An 18,022-nucleotide genomic window follows, 5' to 3' on the forward strand; every position below is an offset into this window, starting at 1 on the left:
GAGACTCAGCTCATTGTCAACAATCCACTGTGGTGGGACTGACAAAAACGCAAATAACCGGCTTGCGATGAGTGAAAACCTTTCCACGGCGAGCTAAGAATACTACCTACCTAAATCAGAGATTCTCTTGTGCAGATGATTGTTACTCCAGGACGTCTTAGATGTGATTCGTCTGAAAAATCTCTCTGCTCTTCGGTGATTTCTCGAATCTTTCTTTGCTTAACCACCAGTAAGGGCTTCACAACTCAGACACGTGTATCACAGACACCATTCTAGAACCGACCATTGAGTATGAAAGATGATCCAAAGGGACTCAAAGCCTTGGTCTCGACCTCGATGGCACCTTCTCATGTGCAGAACTGAAAAGTATATTTGATGAACTCCTAGATAACTTCTCTCCACTCATCTCTTACATCGAGTCATGCTACTGTTATCAAGGATGCTTTACTCAATTGTCCTCCTGAGTATGTGTCACCAGATGAGAGGATTGGCGTATAGCTGGTATGTCGGGCAACTTCTACACAGCCGTGCCAGACCAATCGTGAAGAATCCACGGACGAGAAAGCTGCCGTGGAGGAGACAGCTCTGAGTGAGATTCATGACTCGCTTGTCGGTTGAGTCCCGAGAATCCAAACATGGGATCCGTTTGCTAGCAAGCTGCTGGTCCAGGCCCTTTCATCCTGAATCTTGATCAACCTTATTGACGGACTGGCCTCCGGCCCGGTGACATAGCCGACTTATTACTGACCATCCTACCTGAGACTAAAAATGCCAATGAATCCGTTCGCACAACATCGTGGGGATAGGCCCATTAAATCGGGCAAATTTTATTTGCCGATCTTCGAGACCTGGGGACTGAAATCTCCAGAGTCTTCATTGCCGGAGATCCTCCGTGTGCAACGCTGCAGGACAACATTCAGCGCCCATGTTTGCCCATCGTTGGAAATGATGTTTTCTAGATAATAATAGATGCAGTTGGCAATGTGCCATAGAAGTTTTCGACTTCCATGTTAGACTCATGGCTCGTTGGTGACAATAAGAGTAGCATCCAAATAAATCGATTGTTCTACACATGTAGAGGAGATTTCTGCTGCAGAGTCTGCGGGATTTCTTCGGCAAATACCACTTTTGGGCACACCGAAATATATTAAAGTGATTTGAGACCTCCATCTGATAACATAGACCCTCTCTCTTGACTCGCCTATGCACCTGCCCATTTATGCATAACAAGGGGGATCCTCATGACGGGGGTCATTTGAGAGAAGCTCGATATAGTGGAGACTCAGTGGAGACTCGCTGGCACTTAATGCCACGGGAAAATCGCTTCAGACTCCACAATCTAGAAAAAGGTACCGTTGGAACGGCACGAATTTTTCCGTTCGTAGATCTTGGGTTTGTGTCAGAACAAGGTACGCTTAGAGCAGTTAGAGGTCTGCAAGATCTAAAGCGAGTAACCTGAATCTACTACTCAATGTAAAGGCATTACCCCGGCTTGACGAGAACTAGGTAAACAGAAGCGCTGTGCTGGTACTGCACTCTACTCCTCACACAGATGCAGGAAGACTCTAATGTGAGCCTCGACTGGACCCAACAAGATACAAACTGATTCATCATTCCCTCTCATCTGATCAGTTTTTTTGGATCATCTGAGTTGAAGGAAGGCCAGATAACATGCTCGCCTAAGCCAGCACTTTGAGCCTCTGTGCAGTTAAGGTTTACTTGTGACGGAAGAGGCTCTACGTCCGGTAGCTCGTAATAAACAAAACATCCTGGCGAACACCTTGATAGAGTAATTCCATATGGTGATTTGAGATTCCGGTCCGCACGTTATACGATGTCTCTCATTGACAGCTTGGCAAGCCACTAGAATCATTCTCGGACGAGAAATTTCATGCAGAATGGAGCCTTGTGAGATAAGGTTTGATATTAAAACTGGTAAGCTTATTGGCTGATGCTTGGCTGATCATCGGGTACTCGACTTCGTGCCCGAAATACATCCGTATAGCCTCAACTTCGTCCGTAAACGAGCTCGACTCCTGGTGCACGGAGACTATCATAGGGAGGAGGCTAAGCCCTGAAACTCCGGAAGGACAAGAAACCCCTCAAGTTCCCTTGCTGAATGATCAGGTTACTTGACTAGCCACAACAGTGTCAACTTTTGCCGGGTTTGTTATTGTCGGTGATAACAGACGAGCTGAATAGACTTTTTTGGACATAGAATCTCAACTTTGGTATCATGGGTTTCGAGTTCCTTCAATCTTGGCGACCAAATCGAGCTCATCATGCCAAAATCCTTTGCGAGACAGAGCCGACGCCCGGGAGAAGGTGAGTCAGTATTCACAAGATGAATGGCTTCGAATATGAGTATAAGTAGAGGGCCATCCAGCACAACAGAGAAACTTCTTCTTCACCAGCACAGTCTTCTCTACTTGCTATCCAGTCGTTCACTCATTTATATTTCCTCTCTCTAATACCACCTTCTTTTTACACTCCTCCATTTCTTCAAGAAACCCCCCAGTCCAAAATGATGTTCCCCAAGACAATCCTCACTGTTCTTACCATTGGCCTTGCTGCCTTCGGTGCCGCCTCTCCCCTGGACAAGGTAAGCGTGGTACTGTAGCCTTCCAGTTCAAACTCATGCTAATAGCCACTAGCGGGCTACCACTGTTTCCAGTGATACCGGCTCTGTCTCAATCGCCGGTGCCGTTACAGCTGGCGGAGTCTCGTAAGTGCAATCGTCGACACTTATCATGCTATTTCTGATAGTATCACAGCTTCCCAGACGACATCGGAGGAAGCGCCGATGCTGTCGGTGCAGTTGCAGAGGTCGTCCAGAAGGTCGTAAGACTCATTCAGGGCCTTGTGGATGGCGACATCAAGGTAAGGAGAATAGGCGAACAGGAAAAGGTATTATTCGCTGATATGGAGGTTAGCGTCGTCAACGATTCACCCAGGAGACCGTCACCGCCGTCTACAAGAAGTTCCCAACAAAGACCGTTGTTATGAGCAACGTCGGATACAGCCTCTCCTGCCAGCCAACCGTGGTTCAACGCACCAGCTACAAGGCTAAGGTCGGCTCCAACGTCAGGTATGGTTTACCCAGCCCGAAGTCTTCAAAATTGTCTTCAACATATACTTACTCGTTGTAGCTACGATGTCTTGGTCTTCGGCAAGGGCTGCACTTTCACCCTCAAGGGTGACGGTGGATTTGAGAACGTAAGCTGCGAGAAATTTCTTGATATCATATCCAGGGCTAACAGTTCTTCAGTGGGCCTACATTCGCCAGAGCAGCTGCAGGGCTAATGGCAAGACTATCACCTGTTAAAAACACTTCAAATCTTCGGCGGGATTCGAGATGCTATACATACATCACGCTGAAAGTACAGACCAACAAGTACATATGAACTGGCATCGAAATGGGAGGTAGTGGAGAATTGTTAGGTTTTCTTATTTGTCTATCCTAACACTAGCAAATAATCTAATTTGCGCTTGAAAAACAAATGTCTGAGCAGAAGTGAAAGTCATATTTTCATTGTTGAAGTTGCGTACTGGCAAATCTAGCTATGTTGTGATCACTGCCGAAACCCGTTTTATTATAAAATATGAAGTTGGTCTGAGTAACCAGGGGTGTCTTCTCCATCCCGTTTCCTTTTTCGCTTTGGACGAGGTAAGTTCTCGGCTAACCACTGATTCCTACCCAGCAGCCGAGTCAACAGAAAGCATAATTCTCCAGTGGTCCGGATAAGGATGTGACGCTCGGTCACGACATGCTGACACTACAGGGATCGATTGTCTCGCATTGCACAGTTTCTCGTCCTCCACTAGGGAACCGTCATCCCCCAATCGTCTCTGATTGAATTTTCCTGTAAACAAACACGGTGCAATTGAAGAGTTTGGTGCTATTAAGAATCTCGAAATAGTCAATCAAACCCTTTGCCACATTGCTGGTTGGCAAGTAGCCCCCCGATATGTGATCACCATGAGCTTCGGCAGTCGGATCCTTGAATATCAAATCTCCTTCTCCAACAACCTCCGCTCTTTGGACAAGAATGTGCTCAACTTCGGCATCTTTTGCAGGAATTCTTGTAGGTGAGAATCTCCAGCATTTTGCCCATGTCTCCCTCAACTGTGTTCTGAAAGAGGAAAGCCATTTTCTACGCTCTTCGCCTGTAGACTGACATACTAAGATGAATTTCTGCATAAAGCGAATTATATCGATGACCCCTGGCTCTTGTTCATCAATGGCAATGGTAAGATCTCTCAGCTTTACACCCACTGCGACGAGTGCTATAAATACGTTTTCAAAGTAATGTACACCGTCCAAATTGTCAGTCGGAGGCAGGAGCTTGCCAATTCCTCCTTTGACGTAGAAATCGCTATTGCTGTCCGAATACTGAATCATAACTTTCTTCAGCAGACTTGAGCGGCTCACAATTCTTGCATCAAGATCGGAAATCAGATGTTTGAAACATAAGAAACGGCCGAGGAGAGAGGAGTCTCCTGAATATGGCCCCAGCGTGCATTCATCTGCCCACCGACAATCTGCTCGGGAAACGACTCCAGTGGACCGAAATGTGTTGTACCGATACAAAATCGTAAACCCAACACTGAAGAACCATTTGCACATTGCCAGTATTGCTGACCTCAAGTACCTGGACCACGTATACTTGATCACTCCTCTCTGAATCAGCCCACCACGTTCTAAATCGGATGCCCCTGTATCAGTTGTTTCTGAATCGGGCAGCCGCTCATACCATATTGCGTGCTGCAAGTAAGAATGGGTAATAGGCTCGTCAGCTACTAACATGAAGCGTAGAAGAAGTTGCACAACGTCTTGGGCAAATTGTATATCGGGATTTGAGGAGGCAAGTCGATGCGCTGAATGGCCTGGACTTCCCAAATCGTGCCTTTACGACCCATTGGCCAAGTCAAGAATCCACCTAGACTCAGTTTGATAGTCCTTAAAAAGATGTTAATGATCGTCATCGGGGCTAAAAATGAAGGCTTACTTCGGTGATTCCCTCGACAGTCGGCGTCTTTGTTGTAAAAGCGGAGCTCATTGCAGAATTGGCATTCTCTATCAGCACACCAATCCTGGCCATGGGGCATGGTATGTCCTTTGCATCGTCGTATATGTCGTATTGGCAATGCATCCTTAATATTCGTGAGAGACGGACCTGTCTCAAATATATTGGGGACAGAAAGTCTTTGGTGAAGAGATAGACTGATCGGTCCAGATTTGTCCATTTGGCCTGGAGGCGATATTGAGGAGAATGAGATATTGCTACTGTAAAAAACACCTTCTGCTAAGTTGAAGCTCCATCGAACCCAATTTTTTTGTACGGGTCTCAAATGTATTCTGAAACTGGAAAGCGTGGTCAGTTGGGAATAGAAACGCAATCGTTGAAGTGTTTGATGCTAGGAAGGGACGATCTTGGGCAACGGGGACAATGTTGGTAGGCGACAGCTTCTTCGCGAAAGGGCAAACCCTGGGTAGAATAAGATATGTATCTTTTCAAGGATACACGCGGTGAAAAGACTACTTCTTATATGCCTCATGTAGTATCTAAGAATCCCGGTGGTCCTGTCACCCAGTCTGACACGTGATCAATATGTGTTGAGATATTGGAAGGTTCCGGAGAGTGGCTGAGATCAACAGCCACCGAAGTCTATTGGATTGAAAATACTCTGTCAGTTCTGCGTTACAAGCAGAAGCTGATATATGAACCATATGCTGCATTCCAGTGCAAGCAAGTCTACCAATTTCGTCCCCATTACACCTGATTCCACAAAGCCGTCTATCCAATCCTCCCGAAAGGGACCCTTTCTCTATCATGATAACTATGCTTTAGACTCATCAACATGATGAACATGCTCCAGAGTAGCATCAATTCTCTCAGTCATCAGATCCTTGACACCCTTCAAACAAGCGACGGCGATGATAGCGAGGACCGTAAATGGGATGATCGAAGCCCAAGCAAGACGATATGCAGCAGCATGAGCATTCTGGCTTGCCTTCATCGCAGCGCCGGTGATTTCAGGAGTCAGTCCAACAACAGCAGCGAAGGCTGCAGGGTCTCCAGTAGCCATGGCTTTAAAGAGATCGCCAAGCGATGAAGCGGGAAGACCTGCACCGAGGGCCGCTTTGGTGACCTTGGGAGTCAGTGTCGAGTTCAGCTTGTTGTTGATAATGACATTGACGACTGCTGAGCCAAATGCACCTCCGATGGCTCTGGCTGAGAAAGCAAGACCGGTTGCGTTGGCGAGGAATTGATGGGGTGCTGTAAATTGGACGAGGGCGACGAGTAAGGTCAATGGGCCAGCTTGGCCAATACCAGCTGTGATATATTAGCATGATTAATATTAATGAGATTGAGATCATACAGATGACATTATACCCGATCTGAGCATGGTTCATTGCAGGGGTGATAGTCGAGTAACATATGCATCTTTCGCACGTTAGTGAGCGTATCTCGAAGAGGGTATCTTGTGGGGAACTTACACGACGAGGAAAAGGACGAAAGTAACAAGAAGAGGGAGCTTCATATCCTTGTACTTCGTAGCATACCACCTAATTATGTCAGCTGAATTTCGTACTAGGTGATCTATCCTGTCTTACGTGATTGGTAAACATGCGAAGATGTTGACCAAGTTGAAACTGAGCTGACGAATTGAAATCTTCCAGGCTGAAGTCTCGAAGCCAAGGTTGAGGACGATTTGGGTTGTGACGCTGTTGACGGCACTGAAAAAGATCCATCTGATACAATTGGTAAGCAAATAAAACACCAATCGTATTAGGTACGTACCCTTCGACGGCGAAAGCAAACACGGAGAGAGCGAAGTTGGGACTGCCTTTGAAAAACACATGTGCCACAAGTCCATCGTCTCTCCCCTTCCATTCATAGAGAAAGAATAGAATGGTCAATCCACCACCAACACCCAGAGGCACAGCCACGTGCAAATCACTCCACTTGTAGGTTCCTCCAGCCCAGTCCAATGCCAGTAGCATCAGAGTTGAGCCGCACATAAAGAGACCAGATCCAATTGGGTCCATGGCCCAGAAGACTTCACGGAATGACTTCTTTGGTCGATCAGCTGGCCGTTCGGGGTGATAGAATGCGAGTAGTCCGATCGCAGATGTGAGATGGAAGGCAGCCTGCAGCCAGTAGATGTTTCTCCAGCCTTTGATGTTTTCATTTGTCAAGCCCCCTCCGCCAAGTACTCCGATACTACATTCTGTCAGTACTGCCAGCCTCCGAGTCTTGTTATATACTTACAGTCCACCAATCGATCCAGCAACGAATGCAAAGCCGTTTGCCAATGCTCGAAACTTCATGGGAAGAACTTCCGCTGGAATGGCTTGCACAATTGAGATTGTGCTCAATGTGACACCAATCAGTATGCCACCTCCGATCAATGTTGCCATGGAGTTTGCTCTTGCCGACATCACTGCTCCAGCAAATGCAATCAGTGGTGGGATGGAAGCGAGGTACCGTCGATCAACGACATCCGAGAGACGACCAATAATTGGGGACAGAACGGCTTGGATGAGGAGGGGTCCCTATCAGTGTCAGCCACAATCATGAAGATCTCAGCACTAAGACTGACTTGAATAATCCATCCCACGAGGCCCGGATCACCAAGTTCTCGAATGATAAAGGATATGACGTTGCCGGGACCGACCACCACGAATGTCTGTGCCATGATACTTGAGATATTCGATTAGCTGTTGTTCAACTATCGACAAGTCTCGAATTGGGACATACGCAAAGCAAGTCATGAAGACAACCAACCAACTCCTCCATCCCAAGTTGATATGCTCATCACCATCGAGAATGGGTCCATCTCTTGAGGCATGTTTCTCGGACTCGCGAGGTGAAGAAGGAGCGGACGCTTCTCCGATCGTCTTGTCGGAGGCGTGTATATCTTCAGTCTTCTCCATGATGACTGACGGCAGCTATGTACTCTGAGGACGATGCAATTGATACAAAGAAAAGAGAACTGAGATTCTTGAGCTGGAAGAAGGAGGAGGAGGAGGAGGAGGAGGAGGAACGATGCGAGATAATGAGGAAAATTCAAGTACCAACACAAACCCTTGCAGGATATAAATCATGTCATGGGGGTATTCCGTTTGGTAAGCTCTGCCTGACGAGATCGGTAGATACCAGATGTCTCTCTGCAGTAAATTTACTAAATACAGCATGGCGCAGGGTTCATCGTCCCATATGCAACATGTGCGTTGGTCTCAAGTCGCTGGCTGGGAAAACCTTCATTTCAATAAAGTACAGGGAGTCGGCAGTTCTGTTTGGTTGGTGGTGACTGGGGGCGGGGGACTAGGGCGGGTTGATGCGAGGCTACTGTACCAACCTTGCTAAAGAAGGAGGAATCGATTAAAGGGTCATGAGGCCATAAGGCACACACACACAAATGAGGAATAGCCCTACCAAAACACAGCCCTGCTGCTTTAATCCTTCGGTAAGCTGACTTAGGGAAATCGACTCAGCTGTACACTTTAAAGGTTCAGCTACACACTTTGAAGAATTATTTAATAGCTAAATTACAACGAAATTTTAAGTACTTAATTTCATAAGAATCAGAAAAGACTTATAATAATATTTGTATTAATATTAAAATAATATTAATATCTTATTATGTGTTATACTACTTGAAGGAAACTAGTTTTAGAGGGGTATTCTCGCTTAATAAAACAGCGTGTGTGCCTTAAGTAAGGGTCTGACAGGGGTTACAACAGGTGTGTGTGTGCCTTGTGGCCTCATGACCCTTTAATCGATTCCGAAGGAGGATAGTCTCATCTTCGGAGCATCACCCTTCCACGAGGTTAGCAAGCACTAGAACACGCCACATAGAAGGTTGGATTCGAATGTCGGTTAGCAGACCAGAGGCACTGCTTGGCGCTCCTGACTTCTCGTCTTCCCTGTCTTCGACGAGAGTTCGTATGTCGTATTCTGTCCTTTATCCGAATTCAACTGGTACCTTGACTAGGGGAGCTCAGGGTCTCTCCAGCAATCCATGCCCCAGACTCCCAGGCACATGGGGTCTTAGGCGAGGCGGGATGGCTGAAGTTTCCACGGAGGCTCGTGTTACTGAACTCAAGTGCTGAGAAATGAAAGTTAGGGTAGTATCTACTCTAAACTTTGACTCTGTCATGTTTAGAAATGTTCTAGACATATATTTACACATTGATACAATAGATTGACGCTAATATTGAAATAGCCTTCCTACCCTTGAATCCGTTTCACTGCCATTACGCCCGAGACGAAGATCCTGAGATGCTTTTGTTCGTCGATCCAATGTATGACTCCTCGACCGTGAATTCCCTTTCATACTCGATCCCCTGGATCTTTGAGTTGATGTGTTCTTCACTGCCGCCCATGCCCTTCGATGTGGCCTTTGCCATATACCCAGATTTGGCGTCTCGGAAACCGCCTGATGGAGATTTGTTTTCCTCCCCGCTGAGGGGTAACATCTGGTGTCCATAAGAATTGAATGCTGTTCGAGTGCGGCTGCTTCCAGTCATTCGTTCCCGCACAGCTTTTGTGAATAGAGGCTTCATAGCTAGAATGCAGTGTAAGTCAAGGGGTTCAATATATGTGGATTGCTGTCATACCTGGCACAGAAGCACAGACAACTGCAACATTGATCTCAATCATAGACCATGTATTGATCGGAACGCCGTCGAAAAAGGGATCTTTAGATGTAGCGAACACTTTGATTGTGTAAAGTCGAATGATGCTATGGTAGTCAGAGAAAGTTCGATGTCCATTGAAACAACTTACCTGGAGATGCAAGAAAATCCGCCCACTCCAAAAATAATTAATAGCACAATCTTGTCTCTTCGACTACGCTTGATATTGCTGAGTGTCCTGACTGGAAGCAAAAGTATCCATATGTCAAGGAGAATATTGACAACTGCAATAACTAGAGGCCGTTAGAGAAGAACGTTGATTGGGGGCCATATCTGGTTCATACTGTAGAAATAAACAACAGTGTTGATGCATTTCTTTTTCACAGTTCCTGTGAGATCCCAATTTGAGTGTATTGGCAAACACTGCAATGTGGTTGTAGTCTGTGTAGTGATGTAGAATGCAAGCAGGAAGATAATGGTGGCCCAAGAACCTTTCCGAAGAGCACTGTCTACCGTTGCTGCAGAGTATCAGTAAGATGTAGAATGCAAATCCGGGCGGGAGCAATTACCCAATCGTAAATAGAAGGAGACGATTGAAATCTTGACCAATGCTATGATTGTGTTGTAAGTCAATTGAATGGCGTAGATCAGCTGTATCAGGTTAATACAGAATCGTGTGATGGAATGATGATCTCTACCATAAGCACATTGTGCATCCTCTCGAAAGCAATGTCCGCGCCGTGAAGCCCCAGCCCAAAACGCCTTCCGTACAGAATTTCGAACAAATAGCCGCCGGTCAAAACCTAAGGTAATCAACACACTCCTCTGCTGCATGTTCACCGTCCATACATACCATTCCGACGGTCATGGTTATGTCGTCAACCCCGAACTTCCTGAGGACGATCCATCTTCCCACCAGCCGAAGGATAATCGCAACAGCTTCGGTCAAAAGTCAGCATCATCTATACAGACAAATGAAAGCAATTACCTACTTCCGAGGGTGGTGAAAACAATAGAAATGGCCATCATCGTGGTCTGCGCCCCCCGATATGGCGGAGGCTTGGGTGCATCCATCGCTGGAGATCTTTCTAGGAGAATTATGGCATCAAGTATTCAAGGTCTACCTCTCAAACAAATTACCAAGCATCAAAGGTCTCTTGAAGAGACGAACCTTGTCGACTATATCCCATTCCCTCCCCTCGCTAAAGGAGGGCGAGCCACTTGCGAATGGAGAGCCACCCGCTCTTCGGATATCAGGCAGAATAGCTCATCCCGCCCACCTGAGATTTAGCATCGTAACCCCTGGCAAATGCAGCAGACGGTGCTTCAGTCACTACACATGCAGGCATTCTGACACATGCATCGCGACGAATCAGTGTGTTGAAGGATTGGGGTCTTGGCTGATGTGGCGTAAACTCTTGAATATTATGGGACAACACCAAGTCCCAGACACAATATACTTTCGTACTTAGGACAAGTCGGCCTTTGACTTGTTATGAGCTCCAGGATGCATCTCCGTAGCGAGCACAAATCAGTCAAAGTTTTAGCCAGCCGAGCTTTCAGGGTGGTCTCAGACATCGCGGGGATCGACATCCTGGTATCCCCGTTTGTCAAGGTCTTCTCTGGGGCCAGCACGGGACGGCAGTGCTTCCTGCGCCCCGAGATATGGTTGCGGGGGTGGGTATGGAAGCATCCTGGGACAGTTGAGCCAATTGTTGTTGGCGACTCACCAACGAGAACAGAGTGCGCTGATCAATGCCAAAAGGCAAGAATACCAAGAAATTTCTTCAAAGGTTTGTCCCTGTGAAAAGACGGAACAACAGACCAGATCATCCAGTCTAATCAACCCGAATGTCAAATTTTGTCTCAGATCTCCTCTTGACGATCGATTTGCTAGGGTCGGGCAGGCAGGCAGGCTTCTAGGGTTGGGCATGGCAAGTGGTAACTGTTGTATAGTAGTAGTGATGGTTATCTTGATCCCACGTTATTCTGATAGTCCACCAATCAAGAAGCTATAGTCTCTGTAATAATGTCGCATGGCGCTCCTGCAGCCAATCCAAATGGGCCACTTTAGTGACAACAAGCTTCTGGAACAGACTTGAACTCTGAAAAGGCTCTCGGAAGTTACCAAAGCTTCTTCGTGTAAACTCGAAGCTTCTCAAATTTCAGGTCATGTAGATAGGCTAGCGTCTCGTTCCTGGTCTATTGTACTGTTGCAGTAAAGGATTGCTGGGATATCAATAACCAATAGTTCATGCCTGTTCAATATTCAATTGGCAGCTGTGGGGTAGTCAGTACCATGCACAGACTCGACAGAACACCGATTGTTGGAGATGAGGCCAAGTATTGGTCCGTCGACCTGCAGGTTGAGGGGAGGTCATTATCATTAAGCTAACTGCTTGGAACTCTCCTTACCGAGCCTGAAAACGGCTGGACAGACGCCCCATTTGCCCAAACTTCTCCTTAAAACCAGAAACAGGACGGCGGCGTCGAAACTTTCATCTGCCGAGGCTTTTTGAGGCGCCACTGGAGCTGATGTTAGTAACAGCATTCTTTGACGGCGCTTTTCGAGTACTAAATTTATCAATCAAAGACGCCTCTTTTGTAGCTTTCGTTGGAGGGTCTGTGGTGTTGCGCCTCACGGGAACTATCATCCGCATTTGTGTTGGAAACACGGCTGGGTCTTCACGGCATATTCCCCATTCGAATACGGAGGTAGCTCAAATGGCGAGTTAAGACTTGGGGAAATGGCTAGGAGCAGGCATATAAACTTTTCCACGGGTGAAATGTGAACCGTCTCCAGCTTCGCGAGCCCCACATGGATGGGCGCCGAAGGATTTCGGAAGGAACATAAACTTTCTTTTTCATCAGTAGTCTCGCCAGTAAACAGTAGTGCCAGAACGACAAGATTATTAATGTGCGTGTGTACGGCACGGAAGCAAGCGAAGAAGATGCTTCTCCAGACTTCAGGGGAGGTGAACGCTCCGGAATGGGAGATAACTCCGGATGAACAACCACTTGGCTCCTCAAAACCCTTGCTAGACTTGTGTTGATGCTTCGCCGCACAGTCCCACCGGTGCAGTGATAGCGACCATCTCAAAAACAAACCTTGAGCGATGTTACAGTTATACTCTATCATGAACGTCAAAGTAACTTATCGATTGCCCCACAGGGTCGTACTGTCAAGAAAGGCAAACGCCAAATCGGAAACTCGAAATTTTTCGATCTAGCTTGGATATGAAATTGAACCATCATGCTGCGAGCTCGAACTCAAAGCAGCCTCCTGCGGGTACTTTTCAACCTTTCTCTACCTCTCCACAACTGGCAATAGTCAATAATGATGGACGATCCGGACCAGAAGTTCCAAAAGCCGAGAAATAAGGTTTAAGTTGTGTTTTGGCAGGCGTGGCACTTCGGGAATAATTATACATCCATGTACGCAGTTTCAAGAACAACCCAACGCAGACAAATGTTCACAGCGTCACAGCTTGCTCGCAGCTGTGGCGTACTTTTTCAAGTCCTTCGTCTCCTCCCTGATCGCAAGTTCACTCATGATTTCCTCGCTTCCACCACCTTCCTAAGTTAGTGATTCGTCTCAGGTACTGGGAGATGACTGGGGGAAAGATGACTGACCAACTGCCATGACCCTGACGTCCCGCGAGATGGCTTCAATCCTGCAGGGCGGTCAATAAAGTTATGTTCCAAAGTGTCTAGGAATGAAGTATGTACCTTCCACCTTTCCCACCTCTGGCATATCCGAGCCCCCCTAGAACCTGTTGCGCTTCCCTGACACATTTTTCCAAGCACCTTGTACTGACAACCTTTAGCATTGCTGGAAGAGACCGAGATAATTAGCTTTGTCTTTTCAGGGCTCCTGGTACCTCCGTACTCCACGCAAATCAATTGTGGGGCATTCCATGAAGCTTCCCAAATCAAAATTAGGGGTTCATTATTAACTCGGAGTGCACCTACCAGTCATACCACCAATTCGCACGTCGTCCTTGCCACTTCTCCTGTTTAATTCTATCAACCATGTCAACTGTTCCAGGAAAGCTTGAGCAGGCTCGATCATTCTACCCATCTTCGCAAACTTGGCTCTGATGATAGGGTTCTCAATCAACTTCATCCCAAACGTTTCCCTAGTACATGCATGTCTCCATGCATCCTCCGCACACACTCGACTGAGTCTGATTGCTTGCGTCGCGATAGACTTTCTTTCGGCATTGAAGTTGGAAATGATGACCTCGAATCCTCGATTCTCTTTGTGTATTAAGTTTTCCGCGGGGACGACGACATCGTCGAATGTTATGAACGTACTTCCTGATGCTCCCACGCCGGAGTTATCCATCTTTCTTGTTGAAACACCAGGTACATTGAGAGGGATAATCAGGACAGATACTCCAGCAGCCCCAGGCCCCCCAGTGCGTACTGCGGCTGTCACATAATCGGCCCAGATGGCATTCGTAATCCATTTCTTCGATCCGTTGACGATGTAATTATTGCCTTTCCGAATCGCAGTAGTTTTGATGCCGGCAACATCAGATCCAGCTAAAAATTACTTGCATGAGCCATGAAGTTAATTCAAGACGATAGTCTCACCATCGGGTTCTGTGATTCCCAAGCAGAATCGAATGCTTCCATCTGCTACACCAGGGAGGAACTTATCCTTTTGGGCCTTTGTTCCAAAGTTCACAATCGGTGGAACACCAATTCCATTTCCTCCTCCGAGACCCCAGAGTACGCCGGTGTATGCCTTTTCGTGTCAGTTGGGCTTTCTTCCAAGGGCTGGGAGTCGTACCACACGAGACAGCTCATCATTTACAATCAACGAGTGCCAAGAGTCCCATTCCTCGACGGGAATATCTCCAGGGCTCTTGATGTAAGGCAGACCTGTTACCAGACCAACGTATCCCAACTCGACATGCCGTTTCCAAGCCTGTACAACATTAACACCAAGTCTCCCACCAGGCTACAGATAATCACGTGCCGAGTCTGGGATCTCGCCTGCTGACTCCCACTCAAAGGCACTGGGAAGGATCTCCTCGTCAACATACTTTCGCACTGCAGCTCGAAGCTTCCGATGCGAATCCTTGTAATGCGGTGATACGTTCCGCGAGTACCACAGAGGTTCCGCGTAAGGATATGGACACCCGAACGCGGGGTAGACTTCTTTGTTTCCTGTGTTTGACATAATGGTAATGATCGGGCTGGGATGACTTGTCCTGAATGAAACCACTGTGTTTCGAAACAGCTTGAGGTTACACGTTAATATACAGTTCCTGGTCTTGACGAGGTTTGGAGATGTTGTGTCAGTTGTACGCTCGTGGACCTCGGCATCCAGAGATCGTCAATGCTCGTAACCGGAGGCCGGGACTCGTCCGACCTACAAAATGTAGTCCAATGTGATGTCGTTAGAGAAATGTTGGATAGCTTTCACGTACTTGATTCTCGAATCCGGCGAAGCCGTTCAATTCTTTCCCTGTGATGAATCCAAGATAGAGACCGAGGTTCCAGAATGAGGATGTAAGCAAGCTAAACCCGATTGGTCAAATCTAAGCTTACATAATTTGCCCCTTTACATCGTCGCTTCTTGCCGTGAAGAGTCAACAAAAAACAGAAAGGATGCTGCACCCCGTCTGCACGACTACCAGGCTTAAATCTACACCATATTCAAAACTATTGGAGAGAAACATTTTCCCTATTCCAGGAGATCTTAGAAGTCTGATATGGCAAGGGTCGACGAAATGTTCCCAAGGAGTTTATTCCTACTTGTTACTCTCAAGAATCCGCACAACTGTTTCTTGCTTGCGGCTAAACTGCCCGGCTTAACTTTCTCACACACGTAGTGCTCTAAGCCAGAAATAAATTCTTCTAAACTTTCTGTGTTTTTCTTGGCGACAAGACAATACTTTTCAGCTCTCAATGGTTACACCCTGCATCTGTTTCCGCTTCACGTAGTGCAGCTTCAATCTTTGCAACAATCTCCTTCGGATCCTCAAGCCCAATACTGATACGTATGACATGCCGGGGTAATCCGTACTTCTCGCACTTGTCTTGACTCCAGTAGCAAGCCAATTGAACATATGGAACAGCTAGAGTAAAGTTCGTGCCGAAACTCGACCCTTTACACACGTCCAAACAGTCGTAGAATCGCTTCGCAGTATCAGGGTTACGAAACACAACGCTGAAAACGTTTCCATAGCCGCCATTTCGGCGTTTAACCTTGGCATACCAGGGAGATGTGGGCCCGAGAGATGGATAGTTGACTTGCTGGATTGTGGGATGATTGCGGAGAAGGTCGATGACAGGAAGGGTGTTTGCGTTGGACCTGTGGACACGCTCTGCCATGTTTACTGAATTCTGCTTGAGTACTGCCATGTCGGGTGGGAAGCAGACGACGCCCTTATGTTGAACAGTCAAGAAAGACTTTATTTCATCATAGTGACGAGAGTTGGGATTTATCACAACACTGAATCGAGTTTAAACAATGTTAGTCTCGCCTATACTTTGAAGACCATGATACGAGTACCCACCTGCCGCCAGTCACATTCGAAGCTCCACTGAACATCTTTGTCAAGCTGCTCACCACGACATCAACATAGAGCAAGACATCGACGTTGATGAAATTGTCAGCGGTTTCATCACACACCACAATGAGACCGTGCTGGTCTGACAACGATTTTATCCGTTCGAGGTTTGGTGAGATGAACTTGATGTTGCTTGGAAGTTCGCACACGAGAGTGGTGATTCGGTGGTGAGAGATCATCAGCATACGCTCAAGCTGGTCCAGTTCTTCTTCGGTGCCCCATTTCAAGGAGATGACACGATCCCAGGAAGTTCTTCGAAGATCATGGACTGTTTCTGGGTAAAGCCAGCTGTTAGAAAGAGTAGTCAGCAGAAGCTCGCTTTTTTCAAGAAATTCTTTTGATTAAAACTTTATTGGAGTCTTACCCATATGCAACCACATTTGATTTGGGATTAAGTGCTGCCAATGCTTCAAACGCCGTGAATATAGCGTTCATTCCAGTTGGAAAAATGAACACATCGTCGGCTTTGCCTCTCTTCAGCTTCGTATTTTCCGAGGTCACCAGCTGTGCAATGCGTGTTCTGAGATCATGCATATCATTGCAGGCAGAACGAGTCCAATAATTGAGCTTCTTGTTTTCAGAGTATCTTCTCTTGGTTGCCTGGGTCTCAAAGGTCTGTTCGGTTGATTCCGATGCCAGAAGATCGAAGTTCTCCAGACAATACTCAGCATAGCGGGTTGTGATTCCCGCTCCAGTGTCCATCCATACCAGCATGGATTCCTTCGTTAGATTCGTTGGGAACAGGACTACCGAGAAATTGGTCCATGCATTGTCACCATTGTGGATAATCGACTCGTTGGACAAAAGGAATCGGACTGTATTGGCTGGAGCTTCCGACCTTGATGCTCGCAGCACAGTTGCGCAGTACTCTGCAATCCGGCTCGAAGGAAAAACCATGCATGCGATCGTGTCGTCCTTGATATTCAATCGTTCTCTTATGCGGGTGATGAGCAATTGGACTGGCTTGGCAATGAAGAACCTTTCACTCATCAGTATTGAAGCCCCTTCTCGCTTATCCACGGATGTCAACATACCTCGGATAGCTAAACTCCACGTGTTCTTTCGCAGCTTTTTCTTTTCGTGACCAAGAAATAACAGCATCCCATGTTGGGAGTGATGAACTCACTGCCTGGTGACAATCAATTTCCAAATGATAGCGATGAAAGATGAGTAAAACTAACATGCGGTGTTGTTGGTGGGTGGATATGGCTCTTTCCCACCGGCAGTGCGTGAGGAACTTCGTCATGAATCCAGTTTCTCTCCACAATCTGTTTAGTCACACCCATCATTGAAACAGAATGCCAACAAAATATTGTTGGAGGATTTTATCACTGTCTTTCTGTCTCTACTAAGAAGGTACAAAATTGACCTGGACGAACCAATACTTATGTACCCGCGAAATGTGTATGACGTGCTGTTCACAGCAAAAGACGCCGAGGCTGAAGACCGTGTTGTGCAACAATGGTGTATCATAACTCAAATATAGTGACACAAATCAAACATATTCATGGCTCCGCTCAGGCTGAATATGGCGTTCATGTAGCTGTCCTGTTCTTGGAACTGAATTCTAGTCGAGGTAACTCCCCCGCGACAGCCCGTCTGTGGAGATGTTTGTGGTACGCGCTAATCTTGTTTAGACGCTCATCCATCATCCAAAATTTGTTTCGAGGAGCCCTCTAAGATTAAATCTCGCGTGCTGAATGACATCTATGGTGATATTTTAACATTGACGTAAAAATTTCCTGGGAAACAATTAAGAGAAATCTCGAAAATGGTGCGCTGCGTGCCC

General features: G+C 46.8%; 6 protein-coding genes across 6 annotated transcripts; 1 reads left to right on the forward strand and 5 right to left on the reverse strand.

The window, feature by feature from the left end:
- Positions 1 to 2,524: 2,524 nt before the first annotated feature.
- ONS95_002011 (uncharacterized protein) lies at positions 2,525 to 3,325 on the forward strand (the record flags this gene model as incomplete). The annotated part of the gene is made up of 6 exons (XM_058495239.1): positions 2,525 to 2,602; positions 2,655 to 2,725; positions 2,775 to 2,880; positions 2,934 to 3,088; positions 3,150 to 3,216; positions 3,269 to 3,325. The coding sequence occupies 6 exons, from the start codon at positions 2,525 to 2,527 to the stop codon at positions 3,323 to 3,325; spliced, it is 534 nt and encodes a 177-aa protein (XP_058355550.1).
- A 507-nt stretch (positions 3,326 to 3,832) lies between these two features.
- On the reverse strand, positions 3,833 to 4,627 carry ONS95_002012 (uncharacterized protein; the record flags this gene model as incomplete). Its single annotated transcript, XM_058495240.1, has 1 exon — positions 3,833 to 4,627. The coding sequence occupies one exon, from the start codon at positions 4,625 to 4,627 to the stop codon at positions 3,833 to 3,835; it is 795 nt and encodes a 264-aa protein (XP_058355551.1).
- Positions 4,628 to 5,473: 846 nt separating this feature from the next.
- Positions 5,474 to 8,288, reverse strand: ONS95_002013 (uncharacterized protein). The gene is made up of 8 exons (XM_058495241.1): positions 7,767 to 8,288; positions 7,609 to 7,708; positions 7,278 to 7,561; positions 6,807 to 7,229; positions 6,620 to 6,757; positions 6,503 to 6,571; positions 6,385 to 6,449; positions 5,474 to 6,338 (listed from the first exon to the last, which is right to left on the reverse strand). Exons 1-8 carry the CDS (start codon positions 7,940 to 7,942, stop codon positions 5,842 to 5,844), a joined length of 1,752 nt encoding a protein of 583 aa, XP_058355552.1. The 5' UTR covers positions 7,943 to 8,288; the 3' UTR covers positions 5,474 to 5,841.
- Positions 8,289 to 9,265: 977 nt separating this feature from the next.
- ONS95_002014 (uncharacterized protein) lies at positions 9,266 to 10,720 on the reverse strand (the record flags this gene model as incomplete). Its single annotated transcript, XM_058495242.1, has 8 exons — positions 9,266 to 9,576; positions 9,629 to 9,753; positions 9,798 to 9,939; positions 9,991 to 10,164; positions 10,216 to 10,297; positions 10,345 to 10,449; positions 10,500 to 10,585; positions 10,639 to 10,720. 8 exons carry the CDS (start codon positions 10,718 to 10,720, stop codon positions 9,266 to 9,268), a joined length of 1,107 nt encoding a protein of 368 aa, XP_058355553.1.
- Positions 10,721 to 12,663: 1,943 nt separating this feature from the next.
- On the reverse strand, positions 12,664 to 14,837 carry ONS95_002015 (uncharacterized protein; the record flags this gene model as incomplete). Its single annotated transcript, XM_058495243.1, has 6 exons — positions 12,664 to 13,219; positions 13,280 to 13,478; positions 13,619 to 14,194; positions 14,246 to 14,399; positions 14,445 to 14,582; positions 14,634 to 14,837. 5 exons carry the CDS (start codon positions 14,835 to 14,837, stop codon positions 13,357 to 13,359), a joined length of 1,194 nt encoding a protein of 397 aa, XP_058355554.1. The 3' UTR covers positions 12,664 to 13,219; positions 13,280 to 13,356.
- A 728-nt stretch (positions 14,838 to 15,565) lies between these two features.
- Positions 15,566 to 17,522, reverse strand: ONS95_002016 (uncharacterized protein; the record flags this gene model as incomplete). The annotated part of the gene is made up of 5 exons (XM_058495244.1): positions 15,566 to 16,115; positions 16,180 to 16,521; positions 16,598 to 17,212; positions 17,268 to 17,362; positions 17,415 to 17,522. 5 exons carry the CDS (start codon positions 17,520 to 17,522, stop codon positions 15,566 to 15,568), a joined length of 1,710 nt encoding a protein of 569 aa, XP_058355555.1.
- Between the last annotated feature and the right edge of the window lie 500 nt (positions 17,523 to 18,022).

Source organism: Cadophora gregata (assembly GCF_030347475.1).
Source record: "Cadophora gregata isolate MNR1 chromosome Unknown scaffold_10, whole genome shotgun sequence".
NCBI lineage: Eukaryota > Fungi > Ascomycota > Leotiomycetes > Helotiales > Ploettnerulaceae > Cadophora > Cadophora gregata.